The sequence below is a fragment of the Xiphophorus hellerii genome, chromosome 9, assembly GCF_003331165.1.
Source record: "Xiphophorus hellerii strain 12219 chromosome 9, Xiphophorus_hellerii-4.1, whole genome shotgun sequence".
NCBI classification, from domain to species: Eukaryota; Metazoa; Chordata; class Actinopteri; order Cyprinodontiformes; family Poeciliidae; genus Xiphophorus; species Xiphophorus hellerii.
In genome coordinates this window covers 23,981,655-24,002,292 of record NC_045680.1, presented here as the reverse complement: position 1 = coordinate 24,002,292, position 20,638 = coordinate 23,981,655, and the positions used below count along the sequence as shown (strand labels likewise).

General features: G+C 41.7%; 2 protein-coding genes across 2 annotated transcripts; both read left to right on the top strand.

The window, feature by feature from the left end:
- Positions 1-338: 338 nt before the first annotated feature.
- On the top strand, positions 339-8,010 carry rp2 (RP2 activator of ARL3 GTPase). The gene is made up of 5 exons (XM_032571938.1): positions 339-629; positions 1,887-2,555; positions 3,447-3,561; positions 6,266-6,351; positions 6,467-8,010. The coding sequence occupies exons 1-5, from the start codon at positions 471-473 to the stop codon at positions 6,548-6,550; spliced, it is 1,113 nt and encodes a 370-aa protein (XP_032427829.1). The 5' UTR covers positions 339-470; the 3' UTR covers positions 6,551-8,010.
- A 148-nt stretch (positions 8,011-8,158) lies between these two features.
- jade3 (jade family PHD finger 3) lies at positions 8,159-20,558 on the top strand. The gene is made up of 12 exons (XM_032571936.1): positions 8,159-8,362; positions 10,781-10,843; positions 11,866-11,925; positions 12,029-12,111; positions 12,190-12,347; positions 12,424-12,614; positions 13,626-13,837; positions 14,158-14,325; positions 14,415-14,531; positions 17,187-17,639; positions 18,055-18,172; positions 19,181-20,558. Exons 3-12 carry the CDS (start codon positions 11,877-11,879, stop codon positions 19,975-19,977), a joined length of 2,346 nt encoding a protein of 781 aa, XP_032427827.1. The 5' UTR covers positions 8,159-8,362; positions 10,781-10,843; positions 11,866-11,876; the 3' UTR covers positions 19,978-20,558.
- Positions 20,559-20,638: the final 80 nt, after the last annotated feature.

The window sequence follows — 20,638 nt, the reverse complement described above, 5'->3', positions numbered from 1 at the left end:
CAGAGTAAAAGAAATAGAGTAAAAGGAAACGCATGTTTCATAATCTGATAAACTGCATCGTTTTTGTCAATAAAATATGCAGTGTTTGGGCATAAAATTATGGCTTACTTTTAATACGCATTACGAGTGTATTCCCACCTTACACATACGACGCTTCAAGTGGAAACTCCTTTTACGCTGTTCTTGCGGAAATCGTATTTGTAGTTCTAGTGCGTGAATGTTTCACGGCTGTTCGCCACGCCTACGTACATACGTCACGCTGTTTGGTTCAGTCATTGGCTGTTACAAGTACCACCACGTGTGTCTATTGGTTGGAAAACGAAGCTGCGAAACAGGAAGCTAAAAAAAAAAGGGGAAAAAAAACCTGTCAACTGTAGCTCACGTAGGTACGGTCGCGCCTCACATTTCGTCGTGGGTTTCTCTTCCAGGCTGAGGTGACCGTGATATCTGGTCGCTGCTGAAAAGGCAACATGGGATGCTTCTTCTCGAAGAAATCCAAAAGAAAGTCGGCGGAGAAGGAGAACCTCACGCCGACAACGACGAGTGCTGATACTGCAGGTAACTCGGTTCCCCTTGGCAACAACACCGACGAGGCTCCGAAGCAGTACAGCTGGGACAAGAGGGAAAAGGTGAGGCGACTGGACGGTACAAATCCAAGCAGAATAGCAACTTGGTAGCATTAAACAAACGCAATGTAAAGTAGGTAGGTATGTATAAATAATCTTGACGTCCCGCCGTTGCTTGTCTGGTGTGTTGCGTCAACTTCCAGGTAGTTATTGTTTGTTAATGGTGCAGCTAGCTACACATTTACTATAGACAGGGGGGGGGGGAAGTTAGATTTTAGGGTTGGTGTAAAAATTTGAAGAGCACAAATGCAGTACAAATTGTTACTCTGAGCTAAAATTATTGTGACAGTGATGGCTTTTAGTAATGAATCGCATAAAACAAATGAACATCCAGGTCGTGCGATTAAAGACGGCAGATCAGGTCTCCTAAATTTGTCACTTTTTTTTATTTTGAATGTTCAAGATGTCGCCCACCTCTCTCTAAATGCTCCCATGTCGCCAGCCTGATCTCATTATGGGATTACAGTCCTACACAACAGAACCCAGCCTTATGTTGCCTTGTTGAGACCTCAGAGGCTTGGCAGTAGATGAACTTCCCTTTACAATCGCTGCTTGTTGACCGTGTAATAAAAAGGTCACACCACCAGCTGCATTATGATTTAGGCCTAAAAGAGCATACTGAGACACCTTTCAGGTCATTAGGTGGAATCGCATGAACAGGATGCTTAAATACTATTTATTTTTGGTTACAAAAACATAAATGACGTGAAGACATTTCAAGAGTTTTATTTTAAAATAAATGTTTTTCTGTATCACAGTTTACGTTTTAGTCATATCAAGAAGATGTGGGTGACATGGACTCCAAATTTAACTGTGATTATGATCAAAGTTGTGCTGCAGGCTACTTAGAGGGGCAACATTATTTATTTTTCTGGCACGTGACGTCATTTTATAGCACAATCAAGTAACTATGTTAACTCCAACTGCTATAAAAAATACTTTTTATATATCAAAAATGGCTTAAGAATTTTGACTCCTCCATTAACTCTTTTACAATGTGTTTACTAGTGTTGCACTGAAAAGTAGCTCATATAATGAGCTCAGCAGAAGTGCAGTTCCACCAGGATTTGCTAATTACTGCTAGCTAGTCTATAGGAGCAGAGTGGGGTATTGTAGGGGAGGGTTGGTCAATGTTCCAGTGAGTCAAGGAACACGTGGGATTTGTGGTCCATAGAAGCTGAATGCTGCTTCTCCATGTTTGGCGTGTATTTAAATATTTTATTCCAAAGATATTGTTTGAGCACAGGTGTTTCTGCACAGGTTGACCCCAAGGATTACACTCTGACTGGACTCAAAGACGTCACCGTGGGCCGGCTGCCTGGGACGCTGAACGGCAAGCCGTTCGTCATCCAAGACTGCGAGAACTGCAATATCTTCGTCTTGGACCACTCGGCGACCATCAACATCGACGACTGCGTCAACTGCCGCATCGTCTTCGGGCCCGTGAAGGGCAGCGTGTTCTTCAGGGACTGCAAAGACATCAAGTGCGTGGTGGCCTGCCAGCAGTTTCGCGCGAGGGACTGTAAAAAGATGGACGTGTTCCTGTGCTGCGCCACCCAGCCCATCATCGAGTCCTCCACGGGAATGAAGTTCGGCTGCTTCCAGTACTACTACCCGGAGCTGGCCTTCCACTTCAAGGACGCCGGGCTGAGCATTTTCAACAACAACTGGAGCAACATCCACGACTTCACGCCCGTGTCGGGGGAGAACAACTGGAGCCTGCTGCCGGAAGACGCAAAGGTGGCGGACTTCGTGCCGGCGCCCGACCCGGAGTCCGATTTCAAGTCCGTCCGGATCTCCACCGAGGCCGCCCGGAGCATCGTGCCTTTTACGAAGGGAGGCAGGCGGAAAGACAGCGAGGAGTCCTGCCTCTTCGTTTTCTTTGCCGGGGACTACACCACTGCGAATGCCCGGAAACTGATCGATGAGGTGAGTGTCGGTGGGAGAGGAGGCGCTTTTTGTTCGAACCCTGTGGTTTTGGAAAGTGTGTAGAAAGAGGAAGTCTTTGTGGGTAATGGGTGAAAGGGTGGTGCTAATGTTGTCAGAGCTTATGTCAGATGCTTCTTTTTTTAAATGAATTAATCATTGTTCCTATTACTAACACAGCCTAGATAAGCATAAAACAGAAGGACCTGCATGTTCAAATGGTCCTGACTGAGACATACAGAAATGCTTGATTCTATCTAATATTCTGACAATTAATCTGATGAAACAAATTGGCAAATTCTGCAGCTTTTTCATTTAACTGCTTGAGCCTTTGCTACACAGTGGTAAAATACATTAAAAGATACAACTAAGCAAATAATTAAATTACTTTTTGAATAAAAGAGTAAAAATGTTATTGCCTAAAATGCAGAACAATGGGATTCTTTTAGTGTGCGCTTGATCATTTGTAGCAAAGGATGCATAATAATCTGTTTTTTGGATTAATAAATGGATAGCAAAAGATCCTTAATAGGAGTTTTTTTATTTTTACAGACTTTGAACCAGGTGAGGAATTTTGTGCAAAACATATTTACAGACAAAGAAGGTTTTTCATCTTAAATGCAAAATGTCTCCATGCAAGTGTTTTTTTGTTTTTCTTTGTACAAATGCCGGCCACCAGGCTACAGTGGCAGTCTGTCTGTGTAAACATTCCAGAGATGTTTGGTGTCACTTAAAAAGAAAGTTCATCGCCGCACAAGCATGAGTCCGGATTCCTGAGGAAGGATAAAACTTCTTCCAGCCAGGCACATCTTTCAATGAGGAATCTTTTAAAGGCTCCATGATTCACTTTTAGCCAGCGTGGAGTGGACTCACTTCTCTCCTCTTCTTGCACAGGCCACTTCTAAAGGATTTGTCCTGATCCAGACTAAGGAGGTCTCCATGAAGCCTGAGGATGCAAAGCGTGTGTTTCAGAACAACGCAGACGACCTTGTGGAGTGGATCAACAAAGGTACTTTCATTTACTTCATCTAATTCCTCAACTTCACTGTAATTCAGTTTAATATCTCCCAGTCAATTGAGGAAGTTGTTTCATAATTCTAGCAGCTATTTAGTGCATTTGTACCGCCTGTTGTAATCATAGAAGGGGTGTGTGCGCGCGTGTGTGTGCGTGTGTGTGCGTGTGTGTGCGCGCCCTGCATTATACAGCAGATCCATGTGAAACACAACAGGGCATGTCTGAAATTCTTTGGATTCCTGTTCTGTGTTGTTCCGATCACTTCAAATATAAACAGAAACGTAACTTTATTTCATTTTCTCATGTGATTACGGACAGGGGAAGAATAAAAATACAGTAACCCTGCAAAAGTAGGCATGCCTGGGCGTGCCGTGGTGGCGTAGCGGTTAGCGCGACCCGTATTTGGAGGCCTTGAGTCCTCGACGCGGCCGTCGCGGGTTCGACTCCCGGACCCGACGATATTTGCCGCATGTCTTCCCCCCTCTCCTTCCCCGTTTCCTGTCAGCCTACTATCATATAAGGGACACTAGAGCCCACAAAAGACCCCCTGGAGGGGTAAAAAAAAAAAAAAAAGTAGGCATGCCCCTTGAGCTTTTCCACATTTTGTTACTTTAAAAACACCAACATCAATATCTCTTTTTTTGGTTTCATACCCATCATCTGAAAATGAGAAGAACACATCCTAATCATTCTTGGTAAGATAAACCTATGGAGAAGTCCCGTTCGCCGTCAGTCATGTTGGAAACCCACAGTTACATGGAAGACTGTCCACTGGCCAAACGAAACAAAAACTAAACTTCCTGTCCTGTATGCAAAACATTATGTGTGGAGAACAGATGAGAGATTTTCCACTTAAATGTAACATCCATCTGAATAAACTGGGTGGTGGCAGCATCCTGCTCTGCAGATGCTTTTCGAGGGCACAGGGAAACGGGTCGGAGTTGTCGGGAAATGAATGAAGCTAAATGCAGGGCAATCCTGGGAGAGAACCTGTTGGTGCCTGCAAAAGACTGTGAGCCAGGCCTTCTTGTCCAACATCAGTGTCCGATCTCACAAACGGGCTTAAGGAACATTGATTTAAAAAATGCAATAAACACACTCATGGAAAGCCTTCCTAGAAGAGTTGAAGCTCTAATAGCTGCAAATAGTGGGCTGATATGTTAAGACTACAATTACCCCTCAACGTCTCGTGTGTGGGTGTGTGTGTGTGTGTGTGTGTGTGTGTGTGTGTGTCTGTGTGTGTGTGAGAAGGTAAAACCTTTAGCACTGTAGTTTATTAAAAATACTGGCAGCTGGAATTGGAATGAAAGTACCAAAATATAAACACGTTTTTGTTTCATTTACACTAATGTGTACTTTGTAGTGTTTGTCTGTCACAATAGAGCCAGTTAAAGCAGATTACAGTAGAAAATGTAGGGATGAATACTTTTGCAAGACACTGTAGGTCAGGGGTGTCAAACTCATTTTCATTTCATTATGAGTGTCCCTAACGGCTGTGCCAAAATGTACTGATAAAACTATCTATTGACAAACTGTTAGGTATTATAGCTGTCTCTTATAATGGTGTGTTAGGGCCATGGTAGATAGAAGCCAATAAAAGAGCATTTTGTCTGAATTTCAGGACATTTTCTAGAAAAAACATGAACATTTCTAAACTCCAGAAGTTGAAAATTTGCAAGAAAATGTCAGAAATTTTGAGATTATCAGATTTTTTTGATTTTATTTTATTTTTTAGAAAAAATTGAGATAAATCTAAAAATTAGACAGGTTATTTTTTTTTGGCAGAAATGTATCCCTTTTTTCTCATCTACAACGGTCGTAATGCTGTCATAATCTCTGCATTCGATGAGTACTCAAATGAAGTAATATTTTAACATCTTTCTACATTATAGTTTGGCACTATACAAATAAAACTGATTTGATTTTACTGAATTAATATTTAAGCACACAACTGTCACCTTTAAGTTCTATTTATGAAACTCTCTGGAGTCTTGAGGACCACATAAAAATGTTGTTATGGGCCAGATTTGGCCCACAGGCCTCAAGTTTGACACGTTTTTTTTTTTTTTCTGTCATGATCTCATTTGGATACATTTGTTTTGTGTGTTTGAATGTGATAAATGTTGCATAAGTCTGCCAGAAGCCTCAATATGAAACCTCTGCCTCCATGGGAAAGCCCTTTGCTGTTTCCTGGTTGACATACAGTACAGACCAAAAGTTTGGACACACCTTCTAATTCAATGGGTTTTCTTTATTTTCATGACTATTTATAAGACAAGAAATCCCACTTATTAACCTGACAGGGCAGGTTGACCTATGAAGTGAAAACCATTTCAGGTTTCTACCTCTTGAAGCTCATCAAGAAAATGCAGAGTGTGTGCAAAGCAGTAATCACAGCAAAAGGTTGCTACTTTGAAGAAACTAGAATATAAGAGGTATTTTCAGTTGTTTTACACTTTTTTGTTTAGTGCATATTTCCACATGTGTTATTCATAGTTTTGATGCCTTCAGTGTGAATCTACAATGTCAATAGTCATGAAAATAAAGGAAACTCATTGAATTAAAAGGTGTGTCCAAACTTTTGGTCTGTACTGTACGTGAGCGGAATGTTTAAGGGATTGGGATCGGTCCGAGTACCGACACTGGGATCAGGAGTGTGGATGTCCTGACTCTGAATTTTTCTATCTCGCCACTCAAGGCCCGGTCACTGCCCTGGAGCTGAACGGTGATGGAGCAGTGGAAGCATGCAAGACCATCGCCAGCGAGGTTTTTAGTGGCACTAAGGTAGGCATTTTTCCTTTTTTCTTTTTCTCCTTTTTTTTCTATTTTTGGAGCATTTTTCTTCTTTAAACACTCTCACACGTAGGCTCACTTGTGTTCTTCTTTTTTTTCCCTTCAGGTTTTCGTTTCAGACAATAAGAATACGTCAACCCGAGACATCGACAGCTTCTTCAACTTTGCCGACATGCAGATGGGTTTGTAAATAAGTCGGCCGTCCAAACAAGCTGCCTGAGCTGATTGAGATTCCTTTTTACGGGATGAAAGACGGAAAATTCTGCAGACCGTTTGATGTTGCCTTGGATCGAATGAGTCAGTTTCCACAATCACATGAAAAGGTTGTTCCCTTTTTTTGGTTTTGTTTTGTTCTGTTTTAGTTTTTTAATGCCGAGGGAAGAAAAGGCTGCAAACCACTCAAATGTTAGTTCCTAAGAGTGCTGTGATTATTTATGTTTCTGTGAATGTATTTTGTAACTCTGCTCTCATTTTTCGTGAATGTAGCTGTTTCTATAAATGCGCTTTTTTTTTTTTTATTTAAAATTTTACTTTTTATTGATTTCTAGGATAAAGGAGAGCAAATGGGGGGGGGGAACATGAGTTCAACCATATGGTTTCTCTTAGAATTATGTGTTTGTGGTTTAAATACTGGATTTTTCTCTGTTCAAAATGTGTATATATGAAATGTGCTGTATAGGTGATGACCATGTTTTTACTCTTACTTCTTAGGCCCAAACCAGGTTGTGAAAAGTTGATTTTAAGTTATCTGTTTTCGCCAACACATAAACACAGGAGAGAGGCTGGCTTTTTAAAGTAGGCAACTTGTTTTTTTTTTTTTTACATATATATATTTTTTATATGCATTACTGAACTTCTTTTGTATAGAAAAAAAAATCATCACCTATATATGAATATATATTTTGTAAAATGTTATTTTGTAAGATGACTGAAAGAAAACTTCTGTTTCTTCTTCACACCTTTAAAAGCTGAACAACAGAATGTCTAAAGTAAAATTTGCATAGTTACTCAGCTTGATAACACATGTGAAAAAAAGACGCTGTTCAAAAGGGAAATGCTCTTCTTCCTCTTTGTGAATTTATCTTCTTTTTTTTTTGTTCAAAGCCTCCAAAGGTCAATTTAAAGAGACTGAAAATGGAAGCACACTAGTTGATTCACTATTGTTGAATAATTATTTACTATTAGTCCTACTAAATTGGTTTACTCTCTCTTCTGGATGAGGAGTTTAGTTGGAGTTTTTGCTAGATGAAAAAAAAACAACAAATCCTCCGTAATTCACATGTATTCCACTTACATGAATCATATGTCTCATTATAAACCGATGACCTCGTTTACAGACTTCACTACACCCAGAGCGATATAAAGACAACAAAAAAAAAGAACGGCGTATAAATCATTACTATGCCATACTGTTCCTGTTTTTATTTTAACCACATCACTTCTGACTTATCTGTTTTTACAGTCACTTCCAAGGACACCCATAAAAACATGCCATGTGAAATTTGTCAATTTATTTGTATCTGTATGTTGATTTAATTTTTTTTTCTAGGAAGTGCATGTCATCTGTATTTTGTTTCTGAATTTTTAAGTGCGTAACTATGACCTTTATGAAATGCCAGATTCATATTAAAGTCCGTAGATTAAATGTTATTTTCTTTGTCTAGACGGTTATTTACTTGTAGTGGATATTCTCCCAATAAGGTTCAGTGTTTGCGGTAATCCATGGCGGCAAGCGCCAGAGTGCAAAATCGAGCGCACCCAGGGCGGAGGAAAAGCGGCGGGCTTTAGGACCCGTCGCTGCGGGCGGTACAATAGCGCTGTTGTGCCGTGTTGGTGGTGGACATAGTGCAGCCTGGAGATTCCCACTGTGGTGGGATACAAAAAGCCCTACATTTAATTTAATATTAGGACCACAGTCCATATTTTCATAACTGTATGTATGTTCGGTCCGTGTGACCGTGTGTTTGAAGGGAGCGAAGCGGAGAAAGGCCGTGGACGGAAGGTAAGATGGGAGGAATGTGAACAATATGCTCGTGTGTTCAGGGTGCCAGGATTTGCCCTGGATGGTTTATTCAGGCCACGGGGCCTGCTCCTTTCATGCTATACCGAGGCCATTCCTGCGCTTTTACTTAGCAAATACTACCTCCTCTATGGAGGAGTCTCTCTTTAGAAACTTGTAATTATCTTCACAGAGCATTTAAGCAACTTGAGCTGTGCAAATACTCGCCTTAATGTCTGTAGGAAGTGACATCTTTGTACGAAGGTGGCGCCATGTTTGACTTTACAGCCTGCAAGGCAGCCTGGTGTAGGCCTGTGCATGGGAGTGTTTGGCGCCAACAACTCCGTTTAGTTCTTCTTTTTAGTAATGCAAACCACAACATAAATCCCCCAGCTTGACTTTTAGCTCAACACAATAGCCACACGTCACATTTATATCGGTGGAAATGAGTAAAATCCAGTGGAAACCCCTTAAATCATTGTATTCTCAAGCCAAAGTGCCTCTAGTTAAAGAGTAGCATGTAGACATGCCATAAATCAACATTCATAGATCCTTCCAAAAGTATTCAGTCCCCTTGGATGCCCCAGCAAGGTACAATTGTTCCATTTATGACTCCAAATAAAAATCTGGAAAGTGTGGCTTGCATTTGTTTTCAGGCCAACTGAGCAAATTTGTCCGCCTGCTGTGTTCATCTGCAACCTGAAACATTTGCCCATTATTCTCTGGATAATAGCTCAAACTTGATCTGATTGGATGAATAGAAGCCGTGTTTAAGTTGTTTTCTTCCAGGGCCATATGTAGCACCGTCCGTCCAGGTAAACATGGAGCTGGAACCACCATGTTTACCTGTGCGTACAGACATTTCAGGGATAATGAAAACCGCTTTAAACGTAGGCCATGAAGTTCAGTAGAGAACGCCTTCTTCCGGTTGTTTACTGTTTCCTCTGTGTGGTTTGTACTAAACTGCTAACAGGACTTTATTAGCCAGTAGCTTTCTTCCAATTCCTTTTCTATTAAAAACAAAATGTTAGAGAAAACCACACCTCTTGGTTTTCAGAAACGGTTCGGAAGTCCTGTAACGCTTTACTTCCACTTCATAATTATGCACCAATTTGTATTGTTCTCTTCCATGTGACACATTATTGTTGTAACTTGACAAAAAAAGAGAAAGAAATTCACATTCTATGAAAATATGTGCATGCCATACATTTACACTCGACCATACATTTTCAGCAACAAGCACTCTGAACTGCGTGGTTGCTGAAAAAGTGCTACATAAATAAAACTTCTACTACTTCTCAAAAAAAATGTCTCATTTATGCAACATTAAAAACCAAAAAAAAAAAAAAAAGATTACTGCTTGTGCTTGCAAAACCTTTCTCAACCCGTTACGACTGTTTTGTTAGTTTCCACTCAAGCATGGCGAAGTCACTGAGAAATCCCCCACACCTACCCTTCTCAGCGAGTGGGTATTTATCTCACGACTCACTGAAATTCACCGAGGTTAAGCGTTGGCCGTCGCTCTTTGGCGAATCTCCGTGTACTCGTGAAAGAACACAAAAGTCAGGTTTTTGGCTTAAACAAAAGTTTTTAAACGACTAAAATTGAATTGCGAGTTAATTGAATCCAGCGTGTGAGGGCAAACGAGGAGCTTCGCTGCAGGAAAAACGTGCGGATGAAATCAGTCGAAAGCCTGGGCAGATTTCCTCTGTTCTCGGTGAAAGAGGAACTAGTTTGATGCGTCTTCCTCCTCCTGCTGCCGCCGCCGTCCTGTCCTCATGGGGAATGTGAGGCATGTCCTGTCTGTTGAGACAGCGTACTGTATAGGAGGTTACTCCTGGTCTGTGAGCTTTTTGAAGACTTTTAATGAATAAAGACACATGCTGTTGGCTTTATTTTTTTTATTATTATTATTATTTTTCCATCTGTTTGGCTTCAATTCTGCTGAAGCGTAACCAGAGTGAAGGAAGTCTGATTTATTTTATTTCAACCTTTCACTGGAAACGTTTTGTTCTGGACTTCACCTGGCTCTCCAGCCGTAGTCTAAACAGAAAACAATGCCTTCCTGAAGTGCTTGCACCTCCTTGAAGTTTCGCTTTGGTGTGTTACCATGACAACCTCGACATATTTTCACGTCGCAGAGTAGTATCTAGTAGTAAGGTGGACGGATGTGATTCGTGGTTTTAATTAATTGTTTTCAGATGGAGACATTTTTAAAGGTGCGACATTCGACCACCTTTTACTGTGACAATCATTCGAGTTTTATTTGCGTCCTCTTCTGTTGACTTGTACAACAGTGATGCTTCACTTTGTGTTGATTTGTCACATAAAATCTTACTCTTTATTTATGTATTTAAAGTTCAGCAGGAGCACACATATTATCGTAAAACACGATGTTGACTTACGTTTTCCCTCCTGCAGATATGAAACAGAGGTTAGTTATCAGAAGACTCCACTAGCATGCTTTGTAGTCTGACGTTTATGGTGAGTACCCATCATCCTCTCTGTCGACCACATCTAGGTTTAAAAATCCATTTTTAGATTTTATTTTTTCCAAATTTGATTTCCAGTTTTTATGTAATTTTTTTTTCTTTTCACTTTTTTGTTTAAAAAAAATAACAGGAAATACCTTAAATGGATTCAATTGTTTTTTTAATTGATACATTTGTATTTTTTTGTTATTATTAGGATTTCGCTAATAGTGTGCACCCCAATATTGCACTTTTTCAAATGTCCTACAGAAAATAACTGAGAAGCCCAATTTTCAATTTTAATAGGTTTTTATTATATATTTTTTCCCTTCACTTTTTTTCTTTGGAAAAATTACAAATGACAAAAAATATCTTTTTTTTTAAAAAAAATTGGCTTTTCTTTTATATTTTCTTGAATAAAAATTCCAAATAAATAGAAGTTGTAAAACTGTCTTGTCAAGCAAGATGGTACTTCTCATCACTCTGGAAACTCAACTAGTGCTAGGTGAAAAAAGAAAAATCAGAATTGTTTTTTTCCCCCATGCCTCCCCAAAATAAAATCTTTAATATATATACAGTACAGACCAAAAGTTTGGACACACCTTTCTAATTCAATGGGTTTTCTTTATTTTTATGACTATTTATAAGGCAAGAAATCCCACTTATTAACCTGACAGGGCACACCTATGAAGTGAAAACCATTTCAGGTGACTACCTCTTGAAGCTCATCAAGAAAATGCAGAGTGTGTGCAAAGCAGTAATCACAGCAAAAGGTTGCTACTTTGAAGAAACTAGAATATAAGGGCTATTTTCAGTTGTTTTACACTTTTTTGTTTAGTGCATATTTCCACATGTGTTATTCATAGTTTTGATGCCTTCAGTGTGAATCTACAATGTCAATAGTCATGAAAATAAAGGAAACTCATTGAATTAAAAGGTGTGTCCAAACTTTTGGTCTGTACTTTATATATATATAAATTGTTAAAATTGGAGTCGCGACTGATGCTTTTAAAAGCTGCCTCGTTGCTCCTGCAGGACGTTACAGGATGAAACGTCTCAGGTCGTCCAGCAGCAGCGACAGTTCCGACAATGAAAGTGAGTCCCGTCTGTCCGAGACGCCCGCTGACACAAGAACCTGTACTTCCTTTGTGTTTCTCTTCTTTGTAATCAACACTCACTCATCCCTTTTTCCTTTTAGGTCCTTCAACCTCTTTCTGCTCCTCCAACAAATATGAGAGTAAATTTGGAACCCCGGCCTCTGACCCGAAAAAACCTGCTGAGGTAAGAAACTCTAATTTAAAAAAAAAAACATCATGACTTGCACTAGACTTTATCTCTGCTTTCGTTTCTCTCCTCCAGGTGTTCAGAAAAGACCTGATCAGTGCCATGAAGATCCCCGATTCCCACCACGTGTCGCCGGAGGACTACTACCTGCTGGCGGACGCCTGGAAGCAGGAGTGGGAGAAGGGCGTCCAGGTGCTGGCCAGTCCGGACACCATCCCCGAGCCGTCCGTGAGGTACGCCGCGTCCTGTCTTGAGCACTCAGCTCTCCGCCCTCAACTGAAAGGTTTTCCTCGCTTCCCTCCTGTTCAGAGTCACCGCAGAGAAGTCCAAAGAAGTGCTTTACACCCACCAGAGGAAGTACATCCAGTGTTCGGGCCAGGAAGCGACAGAACCCGGATACGTCAACATCAAGGAGTTGGCGGAGGCCATGTGCCGCTACGACCTGGACGACATGGACCTGTACTGGCTGCACGGGCTCAACAGTGAGCTGAGTCACATGGGTAAGAAAATCCAGCTGATTAAAGATTGGCTCTTTTTGTTTATGCCCCCAGGCTGCTGAGATAGGTGGAGAGGTAAGTCATTTCTTATAATTTTCCACACTTTTTTATTATTTTTAAAGTTGTTTTTGTCCATTCATTGGCCCACCTATCTGTTGGCCCATCCACCTTGCATTTTAGATTTATTTATTTACTTCATAATGTGAAAATGTCCCCTTTAAATTCACACGGAACCATCGTATCTATATTTTTTAGAATGGTCTATAAAACAATTGAAAAGTTTGAAATTTTCACCAACAAAAGGCTGATCAGCCACCTATATTAAGATGTTTGCTGATTGGAAAATAAATTAACAATATTCTTTGAATCCTCAATAGCTTCTAAATGCAGTGAAAGTTAATTTTGCATTCATCTCTTGTTTTGAAGCAGCAGACATTTTGTGCCAACCAGATTTTCTGCTGCATAGCTTTGACATGCTAGCATAAGTTAACTCTGTTATGTCTGTTCTGACTCAACACACCCAGCTAAGGTTCTCAATAAATTTGCATTTGGCTGGTGCTAATATTTTAAAGTGAAGTAGTTGTGCTGTAAAGCTAGGCTAACATTAGCATGCTGCGGTATGACTGATAATTTGGTTTAGCATATCTCGGTACAGTTCCAATTTGTGCAAGAACAAAAAATTTTCTGTTTCATAAAAACTTGTTCTGTTTTGAACGTCATAAAATTTAATGACTGGTGTTTCAGCTGCTCTCATCACAGACACAGACAGATGCAAGCGCTCGTTAGTGGTAAATGTCATTGTGTAAAGGGAGAGAAAAATCTTACCTTGTTATGGAAAATCAATACTTGCTGCATCAATGAAATACTGTGCAGGTTCTAAAGTACAGTCGCTCAAAAGTTCCAGCGTCAGCAGCCGATCCGATACTCGGGATCGGACAGGTTCAGATTCGGTTTAATTCTAAAGGTTTGCGCTGTGCCTTTCATCAGTGTTGGTGGTTTCTATCCATCGTTCAGGGGAGGTGCCCATCGACGAGCTGATGATGGAGCGAGTCATGGAGGCCCTGGAGAGGCAGTGCCATGACAACATGAGGCACGCCATAGAGACGGTGGAGGGCCTGGGGATCGAGTACGACGAGGACGTGATTTGTGACGTGTGCCGCTCCCCGGACAGCGAAGAAGGGAACGACATGGTGTTCTGTGACAAGTGCAACATCTGCGTGCATCAGGTGGGGGAAAACAGACAAAAAGCGCGAAAAGGGTAATGTCCCTTTAAAACAAAAATCTTGTTTTGTGTTGTTTAGGTCTGCAAGAAACTTTTTCTGACAATTGATTAATTGGATAAAAATTTGGAACTTTCTGCATATTTTTCATTTCACCATTTAAGCCTTTTTTAACACAATATTAGAAATACATTAAAAGATGCAAATAATTAGATTTTCTTTTTTTCTTGAATATGAAAAGAAAAGCTGTTGCCTAAAATGCAACAAGATCCCATCCAGTTTGTGTATGCTTGATCATTCGTTCTAAGCCTCTGCCTCTTCCTCAGGCCTGCTACGGTATAGTCAAAGTGCCTGTGGGAAACTGGCTCTGCAGGACGTGCGTCCTCAGCATCGACCCCCAGTGCCTGCTGTGCCCCAAGAAGGGCGGCGCCATGAAGGCCACACGCGCCGGCACCAAATGGGCTCACGTCAGCTGCGCCCTGTGGATACCCGAGGTGTGTGTGTGAGGCCTTGCAGCAATACGCCCTGATAGCTGCACATCTGGCTGTAGCAGGCGTTTGATTAATGGCGGCTCTCTTTCCAGGTGAGCATCGCCTGTCCGGAGCGAATGGAGCCCATCACCAAAGTGTCCCACATCCCGCCCAGCCGCTGGTCGCTCATCTGCAGTCTGTGCAAACTGAAGACGGGCGCATGCATTCAGGTGAGTGTGGCTTAGCTTACATTTAAGGCAAATTTGACTGTTTTGATTGACTTTTAATGGAAGATTTAATGCAACTTTGCATAAAGGTGTCATTATTTACCAGCTAATGCTAAGCTGACACTTTTAATGCAAATTTGCATTAATTTTATTTTTCCAAATGACACTTCATGACAACAGCTATAAACAGTATAAGTACAATTTTCATGTATCTGTACTTTACTTAAGTAGATTTAATAATGGATCGACTTTTACTCCACTACATTTTACAGTAAGTATCTGTACTTTCTACTTCATTACATTTCTACAAAACCATCGCATTACTCGTTGCATCCAAGTCGCATTGAGCTATTCGTTAAAATGTGAAGTTCAGGGACTTAACGTGGCGCTGTAAAATCCAAGCAGTAACGACACACTAATTCCGGGTGTCTGTTGTCTCCCATCGCCTCCTCCTTTCACCCGCACGCGGAACTCCAAGTCATGCGCAGTGGTTTCCTCTGAGCGGGAGAAGATGTCTGTCTAATCGTCAGTAATAGAATTCCGCTACATAAATCATAAGATTTGGCGACATGTAAAATCAGCAGCGCTTCGCTTTCATAAATGGTGGGGACTTCATCCAACTTTTAGCATCACTTGGAAAGGAAGTTTAAAGAAAAGTAAGCTCTGTGGACGTGATGTTAGCAAAGCTAGCTGTACAGAGACACATACTGTATGTTGCATCTGCGATGAAAAAAAGTTGTCACTCATGCGCTGAATTATTGTGTGGAGGTGTTGACTGAGGTGTCGCATATATGGGACAACTTTGTGACCAAAGTCTGCTATATAGTGACATGACATTCACGAACTATCCGATTCTTCTGGACGGATCTTTACTAAGTCCTATAGGACTGAAGCTTCACTGAGAACCGTTCTTTGTTCTTGTGATGCTCTGCGTACACTGCAGTACCTATTGTTATTTTATTTAATTGGCGAATAAATAAAACAAGAACGTAAGAACGCAGAGCATGCTCATTGCTCTTTGACTGTTTTTGTCACCTGTTATGGTGGCAGACAGGGTGAGAACCGTCACTTCCTTCTGCTTGGTTACTTCTTGTTGTTCCTTGGTCAGTGTTCATAGTTGAGTGTGGTTTACTGTTTATGCATTGCCTTAATTGCTATGTTTAATGGTGCAGACAGTTGTGGTCTCTGACGTGGGCAATGTGGGCAGCTGCCCAGGGCGTTATCTTTCTAGGGACGGCAGGAGACCTCCGCGGATTGTAGCACAGAGATGGAAACAAAGCAGAACGAAGAAGAGTTTGAATTTATTTTGAATTCATTTTGTCTCCTAACATGACAAACATATGTCATGTTAGGAGACAAAATGTTTCCATCCCTGAAATGATGATGCATAGAATCACATATCTAAGTCTAAACTATGTTACAGAGAGTAAACAGAATAAAAACATGCATTATCTATGACATTGTTCATTAAAATAGCACATTTCTGACATTATAATTAAGTACGATAGGTACACTTAAAGGTATTGTGTTAACGATTAGGTAATGCATTCAGCAAGTACTTTTGCTTTTAATACTTAAGTATTTTTAAAGCCAGTATGTTTTTACTTTTACTCAAGTAAAAATGTTAATGTGCTACTTTTACTTTTACTAGAGTACTTTTTTGTCTGTGTATTTGTACTTTTGCTTAAGTACATTTTTTGAGTACTTTCTCCACCACTGGCTATAAACATTCATACAGACTCCTTCATGTTTATGACAGTGCAATGTGTTACAGATTATTCTAGTTATTGATTAATCTATCAAATTTTTGACTATTAATCAGATAAATTGACACGTTTGATTGAACTTATAGAATAAGAAATGTTCATTTTATTGCCTAAAACACAACAGCATTCATTTAGTGAATGCTTGATTGTTTATAGCAAAGGATGGAGATGTCACACAACAACAAAAAAAACTTCTAACATCCAACATGTGAAGAGTTCAGCCGTTTCAGCTTGACTGAACATCAACACAGCGTACGACTGGTCTGTTGACTTAAGTTAATTTAGATGAATAGATTTGAACTGGGTGAAGTTTAAACTTTGCCACTTGAGAAGTTTCGGAAAGAGCAGATTTACAGTTTTGTTTTTTGTTTGTTTTATCTTAAATGCAAAATGTGTATATATTTTATACAGTTTTGTCTTAATTACGGCGCTGAGTGTGTTGTTCTTTCAGCAAATGTCTTTTTTTTTCTTTTAGTCTATATAAAGCTCTGGAAAAAATGAAGAGCCCGCTGCACTGAACCCCATTGAAAACCTGGTTATTCCACCAAAAATTGATTTCTGAACTCATCCTGAGTTAAAACATTAGTATTGTTGTTCCTCATGAATGTGAATTTGTTTTCCTTGCATTACTTGAGGTCTGAAAGCGCTGCATCTCTTTCATTATTTTGAATAAAAGAACAAAGTTCATTTTGCTCAAACATAGAAAAAAGTAAAATCAGAGGAACTGATCATCTTAAGTGGTCTCTTAATTATTTCCAGAGCTGCACGTACCAGTTAACGAGTAATCGATTGCTAAATTGACGATTATTTCAACAACTGGTGAACATGACATCAGCTTTGAACGCCGTCACGCTTGCGGAGCGACCCACTAACATTTCGGCTCTGCTCGTAGTGTTCGGTGAAGAACTGCACCATCCCCTTCCACGTGACCTGCGCCTTCGAGCACAGCCTGGAGATGAAGACCATCTTGGACGAGGGCGACGAAGTCAAGTTCAAGTCGTTCTGCCTGAAGCACAGCAAGCCCGGCGACGCCGGCCTCAGCCCGGGCCGCTCCAAAGCGCCCGGCGAGGCGGCCAAGGTGGGCCAGCGCGCGCAGAGGCTGCAGGAGCTGGAGGAGGAGTTCTACACGCTGATCCAGCTGGGCCAGCTGGCGCAGGAGCTGGGGCTCTCCGAGCGCCCGCTGGACTTCATCTACCAGTACTGGAAGCTGAAGAGGAAGTCCAGCTTCAACAAGCCTCTGCTGCCCCCTAAGGAGGAGGAGGAGAACCTGGTGCTGCAGCCGCAGGAGGACAGCATCCACACGCGCATGCGCATGTTCATGCACTTGCGACAGGATTTGGAGCGGGTGGGTGCTTTTGGTTCCTTTTTGGATTTTTTTTCTTCTTCTTCACTTCCATTTTTACTGCAGTGAAGCAGTGCATAATGCTGAGTCGGTGTATTTTTAGCCTCAGGAGCAAAAAAAAACAAAAAAAAAATCCCTCTGCCCAGTAGTGGTTTTAGTCACTTCTCTATAAACCAGACAGTCTAGGAGATTCTAATGTTGTGACATTTTACCACAACTTGACATGATTTTTCTGCAACATATCTTTGGGATTTTGTTGCTCGTTTTGAGCCACACGCATAACAAAACACATCAGAACAGATCTGCATATTAGACATGGTTGATGTTGTTTTCCAGCTAGATAATAACTCTTTACATGCAGTTCACTTTCTGCCGTTTGATGATTTTCACGCCGGCTTCCGTTCGTTCCTGTCCGCAGGTGAGGAATCTGTGCTACATGGTGAGCCGGCGGGAGAAGCTGAAGCTGCTGCAGAGTAAAGCTCAGGAGCAAATGTTCAACCTGCATCTCAAGCTTCTCAACCAGGAGATGTCCTCTGGTGAGAACAGGAGGCATTTCTATATTTCTACAGTGTTGATACATGTCCTGTCGTATCTGGGCAGAATTCCAGTACTGTGGTTTCTGTGTATTTATTGTCAATAACTTACATTTTGTTAACATTTTAATTTTTATTGAGTTGGTTGCTACCTAAATCTTGCGTTACTGTCTTTTTTGGAAGAGGATGTGCGGGGTTCCTTAACTGTCTGGAAAAGAAGGACATTTAATTTCAGTATTTTTTCAGCGTTTCGGCAATGAAGATTTTGGAAAAACCTTTTTTATTTCCAGATTTTATTCTTTTATTGTATTGATCAAATATTGTGTCTTTACTTCCATCCTTTCGTTTTTCCATTTGTTCTCTCTGTTTTTTCCCCCTTGTATTTCCTAAATTATCTTTTCTGGTATCATATTTACTAAACATCCTTTCCTTCCTTTGTTCCCTACTTGCTTCTTTTCTTATTGTCTACCACAATTAATTAATTTTCCTTTCATCCTTTTTTTTTCTTTGTTTTACGTATCGGTAGAAGAATTTGGGCCAATATTAACATTGAATTTATGACTAATAACTGACATTTATGGATATAATTAAAGGGAGGTTTATTTTAAAAAATGTATCTTAAAATGAACCTAGAATATTTGGAATATTACATTTGGAAAAAATTGCAGTTTTAACACAGAGGGAGAAAACAAAACCTAGGAACAACTTCTAGGGCTTTATTTCAGCTCAAGTGTTGTTGAAAACTTGCTACATTTTCTTAAATGTCATTTTTCATGACGGCATAAATGGACGATTCTGTCACTTTTCAACCAGTTTCACTGAAATACCTTCAGCCTTCCTGGTATCTGCTGAGAATCTCGCTCCCCGTTTAGCAATCTGAACGAACTCCCGACATCGCTCCGTCAGAAACACTGCTTCCTGATGCTGTCGCCCAACTTGTTGGGTCAGGTTTCATACCGTCTCGTTTGCCTTGCCAGCCTAAACCATGTTTCCCTGTTTTACCCCCTGCAGATCTTCCTGCTTCTCTCCCGGTGGAGAACATGCTGTTCCGGCCTCCTCCGAGGATCACCCTGAAACTGAAGATGCCCAAAGGTTCCGGTCTGGGAAACGGAAACCGCAGCTCCAAGCTGGGCAACGGGCCGCTGTGCCCGGACAACAGCGGGAACGTCAACGAACACGCCGCCGAGGGGCTCGGCCAGGGGAAGCCCCAGCTGCACGCCCGCAAAGATGACCGACCCAATGGTCGCCTGTCGTCCTCCGGCGGCGGGCCGTTAGCCGGCAAGCCTGCAGGCAAACATTTGGCCTTGCACTTCGTGCACCACGCTCACTCTTCCAACAGCAACGGCAAACTGGACCAGGACCGAGCGTGCGCGGTGAAGTGCAACGGCGTCCTGGACAGGGCGGCGGCTCAGAAGGACGGCTCCTGCCAGACACAAGGCACCCGGGACGTTTCCAAGGAGGACCTGGACAAAAGCAGCTTCTGCAAGTCTGCCATGGAGCGTTTCGGCAGATCCTTCAAGGAGGCGACCATCAACTTGGTACGGACGACGGAGGACCTGTGGGTCTCGGACAAACTGTCCCGAAAGAGCGCCGCCGAGGAGAAACAGTGGACCAAACCCGTACTAGAACACAAAGCCAAAAACAGACGGCCGCACCAGGACAGCGACGGGTACTGCCCCGACCTGGAGCTGAGCGACTCCGAACCCGAAGCCAAAGGTCGGCTCGGTCAGCAGGTGGGGCTGCAGCAGCCAAACGCCCAGCGGAAGGGGAAGCACTCGGCGGGGTCCAGACACTCGGTGACGAGGTGACACCGTCGGCGGACGCTTCCAGCTCCTCTCATCAGGGACCAAGCCACGGCGCCGACGGTGCTGCAACCACAGGACGCAGCGTGTCGGGTTCAGGACCATACATGAGGTTGAAACGGCTAATATCAACTCATCTGAGAGAGATTTGTACAACCAACTGCAAACTTTTTTCTTTTTCTTTTTTTTTTTTACATTTGTCCAGTAAGGTTTTATTTTTATGTTTTTGTTTTCCACATCAGCTGCCTTTTCTGAAAACGAATGCTCCACACTCGACTGGGTTATAGTTTGTTTCCGGTGAGTAAACACTACATGTGTGTCTCAAAATGGGACGAGACTCGTCTTTATTTTATTTCATTCCTTTTACGTCGCGCCAGCATCCCGAGTTATCCCTCAACGATGAAAGTGGTGGCAGCAAAGTATTACGAGGCGGCGGTCGGACCGCCTCGTTTCCTGGGGTCAGACGCTCACGTGAGCAGCCTTCATCGTCAGAGTTGAAATGTGAAAACGAGCTGTGAAACAACCATCTTTACTGTTCTACGTCCTCCTGTTTCAGTAATAAACGTGGCATAAGAGCTTCAAACCTGCTGGGTTGTTTTATTCTTTTACATAAAGGCCAAATCTAAAGTTTTTACTAATTTAAAAAAATTAATTAAATCCCCTTTGA

What these genes read in the sequence shown, in the direction of transcription:
- rp2 (XM_032571938.1), top strand. Translation starts at nt 471, where the DNA reads ATGGGATGCTTCTTCTCGAAGAAATCCAAAAGAAAGTCGGCGGAGAAG. An exon ending in GCTGGGACAAGAGGGAAAAG is followed by an intron (nt 630 to 1,886) that starts GTGAGGCGACTG and finishes GTTTCTGCACAG; the next exon opens with GTTGACCCCAAGGATTACAC. An exon ending in AGGTTTTTAGTGGCACTAAG is followed by an intron (nt 6,352 to 6,466) that starts GTAGGCATTTTT and finishes TTTTCCCTTCAG; the next exon opens with GTTTTCGTTTCAGACAATAA.
- jade3 (XM_032571936.1), top strand. Translation starts at nt 11,877, where the DNA reads ATGAAACGTCTCAGGTCGTCCAGCAGCAGCGACAGTTCCGACAATGAA. An exon ending in CGACAGTTCCGACAATGAAA is followed by an intron (nt 11,926 to 12,028) that starts GTGAGTCCCGTC and finishes TTTTCCTTTTAG; the next exon opens with GTCCTTCAACCTCTTTCTGC. An exon ending in CAGTGAGCTGAGTCACATGG is followed by an intron (nt 12,615 to 13,625) that starts GTAAGAAAATCC and finishes TCCATCGTTCAG; the next exon opens with GGGAGGTGCCCATCGACGAG.